At 51.8% G+C, this 13,538-nt stretch overlaps 6 protein-coding genes across 6 annotated transcripts; 3 read left to right on the top strand and 3 right to left on the bottom strand.

Moving 5' to 3' along the window:
- Nucleotides 1-851: 851 nt before the first annotated feature.
- On the top strand, nt 852-2,377 carry AFUA_2G11020 (triose-phosphate isomerase; the record flags this gene model as incomplete). Its single annotated transcript, XM_750342.2, has 2 exons — nt 852-1,293; nt 1,365-2,377. Exon 2 carries the CDS (start codon nt 1,514-1,516, stop codon nt 2,375-2,377), a length of 864 nt encoding a protein of 287 aa, XP_755435.1. The 5' UTR covers nt 852-1,293; nt 1,365-1,513.
- A 115-nt stretch (nt 2,378-2,492) lies between these two features.
- On the bottom strand, nt 2,493-4,509 carry AFUA_2G11010 (dihydroorotate dehydrogenase 2; the record flags this gene model as incomplete). The annotated part of the gene is made up of 3 exons (XM_750341.2): nt 4,314-4,509; nt 3,702-4,194; nt 2,493-3,644 (listed from the first exon to the last, which is right to left on the bottom strand). Exons 2-3 carry the CDS (start codon nt 4,143-4,145, stop codon nt 2,493-2,495), a joined length of 1,596 nt encoding a protein of 531 aa, XP_755434.1. The 5' UTR covers nt 4,146-4,194; nt 4,314-4,509.
- Nucleotides 4,510-4,887: 378 nt separating this feature from the next.
- On the bottom strand, nt 4,888-6,772 carry AFUA_2G11000 (uncharacterized protein; the record flags this gene model as incomplete). Its single annotated transcript, XM_750340.2, has 4 exons — nt 4,888-6,140; nt 6,201-6,527; nt 6,587-6,676; nt 6,754-6,772. The coding sequence occupies 4 exons, from the start codon at nt 6,770-6,772 to the stop codon at nt 4,888-4,890; spliced, it is 1,689 nt and encodes a 562-aa protein (XP_755433.2).
- Nucleotides 6,773-6,923: 151 nt separating this feature from the next.
- Nucleotides 6,924-9,501, bottom strand: AFUA_2G10990 (putative chromatin remodeling complex subunit (Arp8); the record flags this gene model as incomplete). Its single annotated transcript, XM_750339.2, has 4 exons — nt 6,924-8,753; nt 8,816-9,224; nt 9,303-9,381; nt 9,462-9,501. 4 exons carry the CDS (start codon nt 9,499-9,501, stop codon nt 7,119-7,121), a joined length of 2,163 nt encoding a protein of 720 aa, XP_755432.1. The 3' UTR covers nt 6,924-7,118.
- Nucleotides 9,502-10,141: 640 nt separating this feature from the next.
- AFUA_2G10980 (ADP-ribosylation factor family protein) lies at nt 10,142-11,608 on the top strand (the record flags this gene model as incomplete). Its single annotated transcript, XM_750338.3, has 5 exons — nt 10,142-10,216; nt 10,299-10,337; nt 10,413-10,496; nt 10,571-10,894; nt 10,969-11,608. The coding sequence occupies 5 exons, from the start codon at nt 10,142-10,144 to the stop codon at nt 10,993-10,995; spliced, it is 549 nt and encodes a 182-aa protein (XP_755431.2). The 3' UTR covers nt 10,996-11,608.
- A 19-nt stretch (nt 11,609-11,627) lies between these two features.
- Nucleotides 11,628-13,473, top strand: adh2 (zinc-dependent alcohol dehydrogenase). The gene is made up of 10 exons (XM_750336.2): nt 11,628-11,706; nt 11,771-12,019; nt 12,084-12,135; nt 12,205-12,286; nt 12,352-12,373; nt 12,433-12,513; nt 12,566-12,659; nt 12,714-12,764; nt 12,819-13,075; nt 13,144-13,473. Exons 2-10 carry the CDS (start codon nt 11,788-11,790, stop codon nt 13,326-13,328), a joined length of 1,056 nt encoding a protein of 351 aa, XP_755429.1. The 5' UTR covers nt 11,628-11,706; nt 11,771-11,787; the 3' UTR covers nt 13,329-13,473.
- The last annotated feature ends 65 nt before the right edge of the window (nt 13,474-13,538 follow it).

Raw genomic sequence — 13,538 nt, 5'->3', positions numbered from 1 at the left:
CAGCCCAGAAACACAGCGTTCAACACAGCCGATCTTCATTATCTGAACTCTGAGAGGTAAGTATATCAGGATGCCGAGTGGACCTGGTTGGAGGGAACGAGCCAGTGACAGACGGTTTGACCCTGGCCAAAAGTGTCGTCTACTGTACTCGGACACAGTCGACTTTGGTGCTGAGTTGGCTTGGAGAGTACGACGGTTCAGGATGCTTGTCCAGCATCCAGCATCCAGCATAATACTCCTGTCCATCTGTTCTCGTAAAATTTATGGGAAACAATTCTTCCATCCCCCCGTGAGATCGTTACTGGAAACCGACTCTTCGGGTTGTAGGTGATGAAACCATGGCTTAGAGTATTGAACAGTGAGTCCGTTGTACCCCGGAATACCTATTCTGGGGTTCCATATACTGTGTAAACCCTTCGGGAGTGAACTAGTGGTAAGACTAATATTAGGGATCCACATACATAGATGCCATGCCAGAAACAGATGTATCATTTCCATTTCCACCATCAAAGAGTTGATTTTACTGCTGTCCCTCTGACATCCGAGTTCAGAGGTACTTTATGAGGATTGACAGCGAAGGACAATCCACCGCGCAAGAGTATCCATGTCGGAAAAAGGGCATGATGGACGCAGCTTGTACTGTGTAATATCAAGATGGGACAGTCTCAGCTTCATGAACTTCGACTCGATGCTCCACTCCCCACTTTCACAGTAATTTGACTCGATAGATTCGGCTTGCTGCTCTTGGCCAAGTGCGTATTGTCCATTCATCAGTTACTCAACATCCAATAATAAAGAGGCCCAAGCGGCTCCTCGGGATGGCTTCACCCTAAGAATACAGGCGCATCGTCCAGGATCCATATCCGTCTCATTCCGTTTCTTTCCATTCTTGTCCAGCTATCCAGGGGAGGAAATTCTGAAGCCTAAGCCTAATAATACATGGACGTATCAAGGAGGTGTACCGAGGCTGGAGCTGACTCTTGACTCCAAGGATATCCCAAACAAGTCTCCCGGACAGCCACAGCATCGAGGCATCGGAGTTGCGCCGATTTGGAGCAAGAGAAGCATCCCATGACTAGCAGATATTGACAAGACAAGTCTAGACTCAATGACATGTTTTAGGGATAGGGATATTCAGATTAGATCTTCTATTTTTCCTCGTCGGCCCATCAAACACAATTTCTGGGATGAAGTGTAAGGCGTGAAACACATACCGTGGATGCCAATCAATCAGTGACATCACCCCGATGAGACACTGGATAATTGCTCCTCATTGACAATCTATCCCTAGAGGTATGTCCAGCAGCGAAGAGTGGCATGACATTCCTGTCATTCCCCAGAATGCTTACTCCCCTCATTGGCAGCCAAATTGTACCTATCCTAGAGCCTATCCGAGGGGCATCCGAGCTCGCATCCTGCCTTCGCTACCAGTCGCTCAATCAACAACAGAGGACCAGAATCAACAGAGAACAATAAATACTCAAGCCGAACGATCAATTCCAGAGACAACACGATGGTCACCACCACAAAGGCCCTGTTCCCTCCCCTCCCCAAAACCCTCCTCATCATCTCCCTCAAAATGTACTTCCCCCCCGACCGCACCCTCTCCTACCTACGCGACCTGCTAAGCCCAGCGAACAAAATCGTCCTCCCCCAAAACCGCTCCAGGCTCCTCCTAGCCCTCATTCCCGATTTTCTAACGATCTACCCCTGCGCCCAAATCATCAAAGACTGGGCCGCCGGCTTCCAACTGCCCTCCGACGTCGACCCTGAACAGCCGCCGTTCCTCCTCGGCGCCCAGGACTGCTTCTGGGAAGCCGCAGGCGCCTACACAGGCGAGGTCTCCCCCGCCTCGCTGCGTTCGCTGGGGGTCCGTCTAGTCGAGTTGGGCCACGCGGAGCGCCGCGCTCTCTTTGGCGAGACGGACGACCAAGTAGCCCGCAAGGCGGCTGCTGCTGTCGACCAGGGCCTGATCCCCCTGGTCTGCATCGGCGAGGTTACTGCGCCGGGGGCGATCGCGTCAGAGGCGGTGGGGCTGGCGGTGCGTGAGTGTGCGGGCCAGATGCGCGCGGTGCTGGATGCGATCCCCTCCGCTGCGCCGGTGATCTTTGCATATGAGCCTGTTTGGGCGATTGGGAAAGCGAAGCCTGCGGGGGTGGACCATGTTGCGGCTGTGGTGGAGGGGATTCGGGCGGTGATTGGGAAGCGAGAGGGGGAGGTGAGGGTTTTGTACGGGGGAAGCGCGGGGCCGGGGCTGTGGGGGGCTGGAGGGCTGGGCAAGGCCGTTGATGGGATGTTTCTGGGGAGGTTTGCGCATGAGATTGAGGGTGTCCAAAAGGTGGTCCAGGAGGTGGAGGAGACGTTGTCAGAGCAATAGCAGACTCACTAGCCAGGAGTTTTTTTAGATGAAGAATTGACGGATGATCATTGTGATCGTGGACAATGCTGACTATTTACAATAATTTGAACGCGCTGTATCCAAACGAAACAGTCTATTGACGGTTTTTCTTTTCCTCTCGCAATTCCTGCTTCACTCGAGTGACTGTGCCGATTCCACCATACGTCACGGCCGTGTACATCATCGCGACCGAGGCTCCCGCATCCAGCACCGCCTGCGCCTGCTTGCCGTTGGTGATACCTCCAGAGGCAAATATCACCTTGCGCGCCGGCCGATTAGCCGGAGTAGGCGGCTCAACTGCGGGCACATTCTCCACGTCAGGCTCGGCTCGAGTCACAGCCGCTGCCAGCTCCTTGGCTTGGTCGGTTTCATTCGCATCGGACGCCGGAGTGGGCGGTGCATCCAGCAGCGCCCGGTAGCGGGCCACCAGGGCAGCTGTGCGGTCGAACAGCTGGGGCCCCGAGTAGCCTCCCGTCTCCTTCAGGGTAGACTGCTCCTTTGGCGGAAGAGTGAAGCCATGCGGCAGCGGGGCAGGCCGGCGGTTGGTCGTGTTGCCCACGATAACGCCGTCCACGCCCGAATGCCATACGGCGTCGCAGATGCCGGAGACCTGCTCATCCGAGTCCTCGTCCGGGCTGACCTTGACCATCACATACGGCTTGGTCTTGCGGTCGACCCCCTTAGCGGCGCTCACTACGGCCTTGAGGATGGCGGTCAGCGGCGCGGTCGCTTGCAAGTCGCGCAGGCCGGGCGTGTTGGGGCTGGAGACATTCACAACCAGGATATCGGCGTACTTGGCCAGTCGGTCAACGCAGTAGACGTAGTCGCGCTTGATAGCCTCGATGTCCGAGTCTGGTGTCGCCTTGTTCTTCGCAATCTGCACGGCCAGCAGCCGTCCGGGCTGAAGACTGCCGGGGGGCACGCCGGCCTCGCCGTCAAGAACCCGCTGCTCCGCTTCGTCGTGCAGGCCGAAGCCATTGGCATAGGCGAAATCCCGCACGCGTCTCTCCAGGATGGCCGCCATGTGGTCGGCGCCCAGGGAGTTCAGGCCGTATCGGTTGATCATGGCTTTCTGAGACGGCAGTCGGAACACACGAGGTCGGGGATTGCCCTCCTGTGGCAGGGGGGTCGTACCGCCAACTTCAACAATCGCGGGGCCGATAGCGAATAACGGGTCGGGGATCTCAGCATGCTTATCAAGCCCGCCCGAGATGCCAATGGGGTTGTTGAGCGTATACCCGAAGACCTGCATAAGCAAATTCAGCTAAGCAACAGACAATTATAAAAGTCAGGGCTGTATTACCTCAGTAGCCAACACGCCGTCACCGTCCTGGTTGCCGCGTTCCCGCGGATGAAGTCCATACTTGTAGAGCGTCTTCAGAGCTTCCACACCAATATGATGCGCCTCTTCCGCGTCGGGATAAAGCGTCCGGACAAGAGGAACCACAGCATAGCGGTGGATGCTTGCCCTGGTATCCGTCGCATATACATAACCCACCAATGCAGCGAGTACCAACGATGTTCCGTACACCGTTCTCTTGAGGCCGCGGCCAGCTTTCTTGGGTGCCTCCTTTACTGCCTCAGCTGCCTCGCTGGTCGTGCTTGAGGCATGTCGCACGGCACCGTGTTGCTGGAAAGCGGCCTGTCTATGAAGGACTGAAGACCGGTGGGAGCATCGCAATGACGGCACGGCGCGGGCCCTCAAACCAGCCGATTTCCAGGCAAGACTGGTGGAATTGGCAACCATGACGAGTCTGCCTTGTCAGGGGTGCTTGATCAGCCCAACTTGACTACTTCTAAAGGCAGTCAGTGGAGTCATATCGTCAAAGATCGACACATGGTAGATCCGTTTCAAAGGCGATTCCCGCAAGCTCAGCACTTATTTATCCGCTAACAAAAAATACCAGTAACTCACCTTCAGGCTACGCAACAATCCGAACCCAATGCAACAGTACGGCCCTAGTACCAAATGAATAGCAGTGGCCGATTCTCTGCAATCAGTCTGGGGACGGTCCTCTTGCAATCCGTTCGGCTCTTTTTCCTCTGTTCCTCTTGCGTCAACGGATGGAGCGGGCGGTCAGGGATATTCCCGGCATAATGCTTCACCATCTCCGAGCGGTGTGCGGCATCAACGATGGAGGGTAAAAGAATTCAAGGTAGCTGCAGCTTTACAAAAAAGTAATCAGTTCATATATTTGTTTGCCAGAGTATTTACTCGACTCCAATTCATTCACGCCTTTTGAACGCCCGTGATCCTGCTGCTTCAGCATCGATGACAAACCAACCATTGGTAAGTAGTATCAGCCTGAAGCCAACTCTGTGTACGAATACATCGGAATTAGGGAGACTTAAAGGCCCGTAGCCTTCACATATCTTCAAGGTATTGCCGTATGGAATGGGTATGAAAATATAGAAAATGTTACAACGATGGGAAACAATGCGCCGCCTAGCCAAGAGCAAAGACCGCGAAATCGACCGAAAACAATGGTCTATTCGTCACTCATCTTGTCTTCGTCGTCGCTCACTTCTGCAGCGGTTGGCTGGTGATTGCGATCTTCGGTCACCTCTTCTCCTCGGTCAGAGTCGTGAGTCTCAGGATGTTCCTGCTCAGGAGCAGATTCCGGTTCAGGAGGCGGAGGGAGAGTTTTTGCAAATTTCGGATCAATGGCCGCTCTATGTAGAGAGCGTTTGTATACCTCTGCCTCGTCTGGATCGCGGACAACAACCTGGATTTGATCTACCTGGTCCTCCTTTGTCTTGGGCCGCGTGGGAGCAAGACCCGCCTGCGCAATAGTACGGGCCCGCTCGGGCTTTAGACGGGTCTTTCCGAGAATAGGATAGTAGTATGCACCTCTCTGTTTTGTCTGCTGTCCTTCCTTCGCCTCCGCTGGGTCGAAAAGCGTCAGAGCAACATCGCGCTGCTTTGATTCATTGCCCAGGGTCTGAGCACTAGTGGCGTACGTGCGCATGCGTTCGTAACGGTGAAACCTAATGCCATCCGTTCCTTCGTGAGTGTACAGGACTTCACTGTCGCGATCGGGGTTCGAAAGCCGTAAGCTCGCAATGACCTCCTTGACTGCATCCTTCTTCTCAGGCAAGAAGAGATCGTAATCCCACGGTATCGGACCTGGATCAGGGTACAATTCGGGATTCGACTTGTGTAAAGCGGCTTTGGTCGCATGCTCCTGACAGACCCGCTCTTCTGGGGCGGAAGGAAGAAGAATGGCCACATCCATGCGCTCGTCTCGTTTCCCTGAAACACCCTGAACAGGCGCTTTATCGAACTTGAACTGAACGAATCCTCCAGGGTCCGGGAATCCCTGTAGATCGGGGAGCAGAGGGTAGAATCCGACCGGCTTGAGCTTCGGATTGTCAGGATGAACCGGGTTAGCCCAAGCGTCGACCTCGATTTTGGTAGGAGTGTGGCCTTTGATTCTGTTCGGTGTATCCTCCCCAACATGTCTGCTATCCGGATAGGCAATATCGAAGCCTTTTTGAATGTATTTCTTGATGTACATCGGATCATCCTGTGATTTCGTTTTGTCGGCGGAACGGGCCTTTGCTCTGATAGGTGCGACCTTGGGGCCATCCGGTGCGCGGAGACCAGCAGAGATATATTGCGTCCGACGAAGGAAACTGACGTTCGCGTTCTTGGGGGCGGGGTTCTTGAGCTGGTCTAAAGTCATGAGCAGTGGAAGGTCCGCGGGATCAATCGGTTGGGGAGTTTCGGGCGCCATAATAGCTGCATCGAATTAGCTTCTGGGCGATATGTAACAAAAAGCCAAGTGGAACTTCGACTTACCACTCTCGTCACCCAAATGCAACCCCGGAATGCCGACAAGGTCTATCGGCATACCACCCTCGGCATCAACATCGATATTAGGCTCCTCACGCCGCGCCAAGTTAGATGCGAAACCAGGCGTTAGAAATCTTCGCAGACCATCATGCGGGACATCGAGGAACTTGGGTGGCATATCCGGCGGAGGCAGATCATTCCGATAACGTAAAGACGCGATGTACTCCTGATGAAAACTCCCAGAGGAGCCGCTGTCCTTGGATTTTGACATCTCGGCCGCAATTCCACTATTTGAGTCTGACGAGAGCGTATCAGTAAGAGGAGGACTGTAGACTGCACAGCAACGTCAGTAGGATAGCCTTGAACTCCGCCAGCTGGCGCGCCGAACTTACATTTGCTGGGAAGCGCAATCGACGGGATTTCAGAGTCAGGAACCAGAGAACCGTCTGGGCCTCCGTTTCTGGTATTAACCGGCGCAAGAACTATACAGAAGCGCTCAGATTGATAAGTGTAAGGAAGCTGAACTACCTCTGGGAATGCTGATTTATTATGGACTCACTTGGGGTAGGATAAACCATTCTGCATATGTTTACCGCCTGATGTTTATAGCTTAGCGGGCTGGTGCTCTGAGGGGCGGAGAAAGGTTAAGCCGTAATTTGTTTCTGATTTGGTATTTCCACCATCTCCAGCACAGCACTGTCATGTGATGTAACACATTATTTGTTTAGACTCCAGGTCAGTGAATAGTCAGACAATAGAAAATATCAGATGGCCTTGTTGGGTCAATGCTGAATCTCTCTGATAAGCTAGGTGCCCGTAATTGTTTCTGAAATAGTCCCCGCAGTGTCATCCATAAACCAACTCCGTTGTCCGTACGATACAAGAAGAATCAAGAGAAAAGCAGCAGTATCAAGAAAGGAAGAGCTAGTATGCCCACATGCACTTGTACGCCATCAGTCGGTGACCCAGTCTATCATATTCCAATTGCCCGATCCAGCTGTCATTGGTTCCGCTCAGCTTACCAAACACACTTGCGCCCTTCCAGACTACCACTTGGGGGTCGAGGTCTCTTGGAGGTGTACCGACCATGATTTCGCTAGCAAACCCTGGTCTCAGCGTCTGGAGACGCTCTTCCAGGAAGGAGTGGAAGCCGCTGACAAGACTGCCGCCTCCGACGACCATGATTCCTCCGAGGAAGTCTCGCATCTTACGTTCATCAGATCGAGCTGCATGCGAAATAGATGTGAGGATCGCATTATCCAACGGGAAGACTGGAAGAACATCATCTCGCTCTTCGACAGTAGGTGCACGGGCTTGTGAGGCGTTCTGTCCCTGGCCACCCGGGAGTGGGGTACCAGCACCACCAGCTTGGGGCGTACCAATCGCTTCCGGAGCAGGCGACCCGGCAACAGAAGATCGAGGGGTGGCATCCAGCTCCTGGACACGGCTGAGTGCATTCACTTGGTGCGAGCGAGTCGGCGTCGACTGCACATCCAACGTGAATGATTGGGATTCACCGTTCACTTGGCCATTGGCAGGGGGAGGGGCAATGGCAGTCAAGATTTCAGACTGGGCCCCCGATGTTGGATCATTCGGCTGACCGTCGTAGATATCTACCGACCGCGTGATGAATTTTCTTCTTCCTTCAAGTTTCCGTGAGTGGTCGAATATCGAGGGCTGGAAGTACCCCATCGGGGCGAGATGTACTTCGTCGTACGCTTTGAAGGAATACTTCCGGGTGTCCTGACCGGCAATGCGAAGGTGAAAATCGAACACTTGCACTGAGACACTTGCTTCGTTCAAGGTGCAGACATTCTTTTTCAGCTCCTCAGCTAGTAAAAAGTCGTAGCGGCGCCATAGGTTGATCTCCGCATATGGGAAGTGGTCGAAGAGCATCATCTTGATGAACGCCTCGGTCACATCGGCTCCACCAAATTTCAGGTTGACGCGAGAGTTTTCAATACACATTCCCTCTTCCACGCAACAGATGGACGTCTTTTGCGCGCCAATGTCAACAACGCATGCTGATGTGAATCCCGCACCGAAGGTGGCCGCTAAACTCTCCTGGATGAAGCAGACACGGGCGAATGAGAACTCCCTCATCAACATCTCGAGAACTTGCGTGACATAAGTCTTCTCATACAGGTCAGGGATAACAAAAACGCAAGAGTACTGAGGCCAATCCTTCTTGCTGGTTAAGCCCAATTGGCTTTTGATTGTGTCCTCGAGAATGAGTGAGATGTCCAAAAACAAGAGTCTCTTGTTCTCATAGTCTCTCTCGTTGCACCATCCGTATCGTATCGGCCAGTAGAGCTTGTACCTGGGTTTGGAATCATCAGGTATTCTAAGCGCTGCTTGCCCCACAATATATTCAGGTGCATCGTCGGTAATATCTGTCCATTCGACACGCAGCGGGTCATTGTGTTCCGGGATGGTCTCTGGTACCGTTCTCCGATTGTAGTTAATGACCATTTCTTTCGAGTTGGGTAGAGTCCTGCGCTTATTTTGCCGCATATGCGCTTTGAGTTCTGCGGCCATCGTGGTGTACAGCGAGGAGAACTATTTCATGCAAGTGGTTAGAAATGGCGAAATCAAGACTCAGGCGCTTGGGTAGGACAAACCTCCGGACCAAGCATTTTCTCAGGTTCCATCAAAGAGCCATCGTCTAATTTCAACCGCTTCGGATGGGGCTCCGCATGGTCTTCGGACTCGCTTGTGGTTGATTTTCGTGCAATCACCATAGGAACGGTCTTCGGCAGTGCGTCGCTGGCCAGGCCGATTCGCAGATTCTGGCTTCCGACATGGACTACAATAACCTTGGAACCCAAGGTTTCTGTTGTCCCCTCCGCACCTTCCTCCATATTTGTATCCCCATCACCGTCAGCCTCTGCTTCGGGTAGGCCTAAGTCGTTGGCTTTCGCCATGGCTAAAGCGCGATCCCGGTCTTTGGCTGTTTTAGCCATTTTGTTCCTCGCCTCCTCATTTTGTAATCGGAATGCTAGGTACTGATCGTCTCTCTTGAGATAATCACTGTCGGAGTCGTCAAGTTAGCGATAGAATCTAGAAATGCCTTGCTTGCAGGTCGAACCACGCGCAAGTCGGACATACGTGTAGTAATTCTTCTGGTTGATCGGCGCAATCTGAGGCCAATTCGACAGCTCCATATTGTTATCAGTCCTCTCAAGGCCTGGCCATCAGAAAAATGTTAGCTATACCTGGTCACCCAACGCGGGAACTGAGTAACGAAGCGGCTCTGAGGATGCTTACCCTCATCTTTGAGGGCCTTTCCAGACTTCTTGCCAACCATGGTGGCGCTTTAATGGTGAGAATGACTGTTGCGAGATGCACGAAAAGATGAAGATGGGAGTCCGGTAGTGACCCAGTACGAAGCCAAAAGATGTTCTTCAAAGCGGACTCTTAGAAGACATATGAGCTTTCACTGCTAGGGCTGTTGATATAGAAAGCTGTAGTACCGGTGTCGCACAAGGGAGAAATAGCGGCTGGGAAGAGAAGCGCGCAGGAACTCTAGTGCGGAATAGGACAGTCACCGCGCAATCCCGATCAATGGATAGCATTAAAAGGTCATCCCACATCCCATTCTCCTAGAGGTGACGGACGACTGAGCTTGGGCCAGGCCGATCGGCGCCGCAGGGTTCATCCGCGGTCCAATGATTGCCACAAGACACACCAAGAAACTCGTGATTTAGTCAGCTATTCAAGGCTGAAAGTGATGCGCAGTTGATATCTTCTATACTTCATTATCTTCAATCTTATGAAACAGAATACTGTTAATTCTACCTCGTTCCAGCAAGTCCACACTACTATCATCTCATTTTAGTCGTGTATCTCGTCCTGCTCCTCACGACTAACGCTTCCGCAAACACCTCCCTCGCCCTCTGCGCTGATCACGCCCCCCAACTGCAGCGTCCCTTTTCAGGTTCACAACAATGGGAGGCTCGCTGTCACGTCTGTGGTCTTTCTTCTGGACCAAGAAGGAGATTAGAATCCTAATATTAGGTCTCGTACGTGTTCCACGTGCTCTCATACTCTGTGCTGCATATAATTTCCGTGTCTTGGGCTAATTCGCTTTTATTGACTCTGTAGGACAATGCCGGAAAAACCACACTTCTCTACAGACTTAAGGTATGCTTCAGGTGCTTATTCATGTGTATATGCTCTGGTTTTGATCGTTTACCTAACTGACATGCACTTTGATAGATTGGCGAAGTAGTGACAACAATACCTACCATCGGATTCAACGTCGAGTCGGTCACATACAGAAACCTGAATTTCAATGTCTGGGTATGTTGAGTGCACCCTGGGAATAGACGGATCATTGCAATTTTGCGAGATTTGCTAAGGTGCGGTTATTGTAGGATCTGGGAGGTCAAACGTCCATTCGACCCTACTGGCGTTGCTACTACGCCAACACTGCCGCTGTTATATTCGTCATTGATTCTACCGATATTGAGCGACTTGGCACAGCTGCGGATGAACTTGCGGCTATGCTGAACGAAGAGGAGTTGCGTGATGCGGCATTGCTGGTGTTCGCAAACAAGCAGGATCAACCCGGCGCCAAGGGTGCCGGAGAGATCTCGGAAGCTCTGAAGCTCGGGGAGCTGCGAGATAGGAACTGGAGCATCGTAGCATGCTCCGCCATTGATGGTAAAGGTCTAGATGAGGGTATGGACTGGTTGGTTGTAAGTTGCCCTCTCTGGCTGTCCGCTCGCTTCGTGCCTATACTTGATTTACAGGGTACTAACTTGTAACCAAGCAAACCCTTCAAGCGGAGAACGCATAAGCGCTGGCGTTGTTTAATCTCTGCCATAGATCCCTTTCTGCTTCCTTCATTGCGTTCTATATACCGTCCAGATGCCCCATTCAAATTGTCGGAAATGTTGCTTCATTTATGAGTCCGAGCGCCCCCGACTTCTTTCCGTTCTTACGACTCTGTTATGCTGCGCGGAGTCCATGTCTTCTATACAGTACAGGTTTGGTTGCGACTTGGCATATTTAGCATAATATATTAATTTAACTCGGCAAGGGATCGATTGACCTTGCAAGACTTGTACTTGTTCCCCAGAAGTTCTGACCACGCTGTTCACGGTAATCGCTGGTTCTGAATCGGTCAGGTCTGGTGTGGAGTGTCTGTTAGCCTTCGCCCTTTTCTCCTCTCACTGAAATAGCTCGGCTTTCATGTCCGCATAGCTGGTACCTATGTCGCTGTGCCAGGATAGGTCCCATCAGTGATTCTCTGATCGATGGCTCAACATAAACGTCCCTCTATCAGTTGACAGAAACAGCAATTTTAGATTCTTATCAATGGTTGTGCCCTATCGTTGACCCCTGCACCAATCAAATCCCAGGTTTAATCGCCCGATCTACTGATGATACCACTATCAGATTATCCCCGCATTTATCAACGATAGAATCATCTGATTAGTCGATGCGATCATAATTCAGGCAAAGATCGCAAATACTTCAGTAGTCATATGAGCTACCCTTGTCCCTGGTGCGGCATTGTCGGCTCTCAGTTTGCATACCTGTTAGTTGACGTACTTGAAAATCCTGTACAGACACCGTTATTGCAGTCATGGCACTCCCTCAAACACAAATCGCAGCAGTCGTGTCAGGACCCAGAAAGTCCTCAAGTGCACGGGTAGAGATTACAAGTGAACGCCCTGTGCCATCTCCAAAGCAAGGGGAAGTGCTCATCAAGCTCGAATATTCCGGAGTGTGCCATTCGGATGTCCATAGCATTCGTGGGGATACGCTCATGTTAACCGACGTCGCAGGTCACGAGGGAGTAGGGAAGGTAATACAAGGTGAGGCGCATAGAGCCGACTTGCCATGTCTAACGGTTCTTCTGATGTACTCTTTGTCTCTTAGTTGGATCGAACGTGGATGAGCAGGTTTGGATGGATAAAAGAGTGGGTATACGGTAGGTCTTTCCCCCTGCTTCCTTCAAGTCTAGCCTCCAGACCTAAAAAATGGTGCTTGTCGGTCGCAGATGGCTTTACAGCTCGTGCTTGAAATGCGAAATCTGCGCTATCAATCATACGGCTTGTCCCTACCAGAAGAACGCTGGTGCGGTAGGTTCACTGTCACGGGCTGAATAATTTGTTGCATCTGCTTCAACAGATCTAATCTGAGGCAGAATGTTCCAGGGACCTTTCAGCGTGAGTTGACCTGTTTCGCTCGCTGCAAAATCGATGAGTATGGTTGACACCTTCATTAGAATTCATTGTCAGTCCGGCCGAACATGTCACCATCATCCCGCCCGAGCTGGACCCCGATACAGCAGCGCCACTGTTATGCGGTGCGGTCGTCCAAGTCAGAAGGCCCTGGTGTATTAACTAATCCTATAATAGCGGGAATTGCCATGTACTCATCGATCATGAAGACAAAAACTCGACCTGGGGATTGGATCGCGATCCTTGGGGCTGGTGGAGGACTTGGGCACATGTATGGAAAGTCTCATAGACCGCAGCGGCAGTGGACGATTGACTTTATCCTTAGGGGGATCCAGATCGCAGTCAAGAAGGGGCTTAAAGTCATTGCGATTGACAGGTAAAGTCAGTTGTGAAAATAGCAATGGCTCTACTTTACTGAATCTTGATCCAGTGGGGACAAAAAGAGGGAGCTCTGTCTCTCGCTTGGGGCGACGGACTATTTTGATTATAAAAAGGATGATATTGCTGTTAGTGTCACGTCTGTTACTCGAGGTCTAGGCGCCCACGCAGTGATATGCACGGCGAACAGTGAGTCGGCATACATTCATAGCATGCAGATGCTCCGCCGTCTGGGGGTCTTGGTTTGTGTTGGTATCCCGAACGAGCCTTTCAGACTGCCGTCAACCCCGTTGGACATGATTGTGAAAGGTATGGGGCGCACCAGGCGATGTCAGCCTCATTGACTTCGGGACAGCGCTAAGTCTCTTGGACAATAGGTCTCACCATTGTCGGAAATTCCGCTGGTACCGCAAAGGAGATGGAAGAGCTCTTAAGTATGGCTGTGGCAGGAGACGTGAAGGCTCACATTGAGTGTTTTGACTTCTCCTGTATCAATGACGTCCTACAAAGACTGGAGAGGGCTGAAATCGACGGACGAGCTGTCTTGAAAATTCCCGAATGACGATGCTTGTCAAGGACCGAGCAAAGCGTCTGCTAGCCCAAGCAAACCGTCGGTCAAGGATTATAGAGGGTCCTAATTCTAGATCAGCATAGTCAACTAGCTATATACACCTCTAAGAATATAGGCTCGCAAGCTGTACTAGATGACTGTTTGTTGATACCTCGATGCATTGTCAATCAAAACATTACTATAGGACAACTCAATCTAGCA

The sequence above is a fragment of the Aspergillus fumigatus genome, chromosome 2 (assembly GCF_000002655.1).
Source record: "Aspergillus fumigatus Af293 chromosome 2, whole genome shotgun sequence".
NCBI lineage: Eukaryota > Fungi > Ascomycota > Eurotiomycetes > Eurotiales > Aspergillaceae > Aspergillus > Aspergillus fumigatus.
This window is presented reverse-complemented; position numbering and strand designations above follow the sequence as displayed.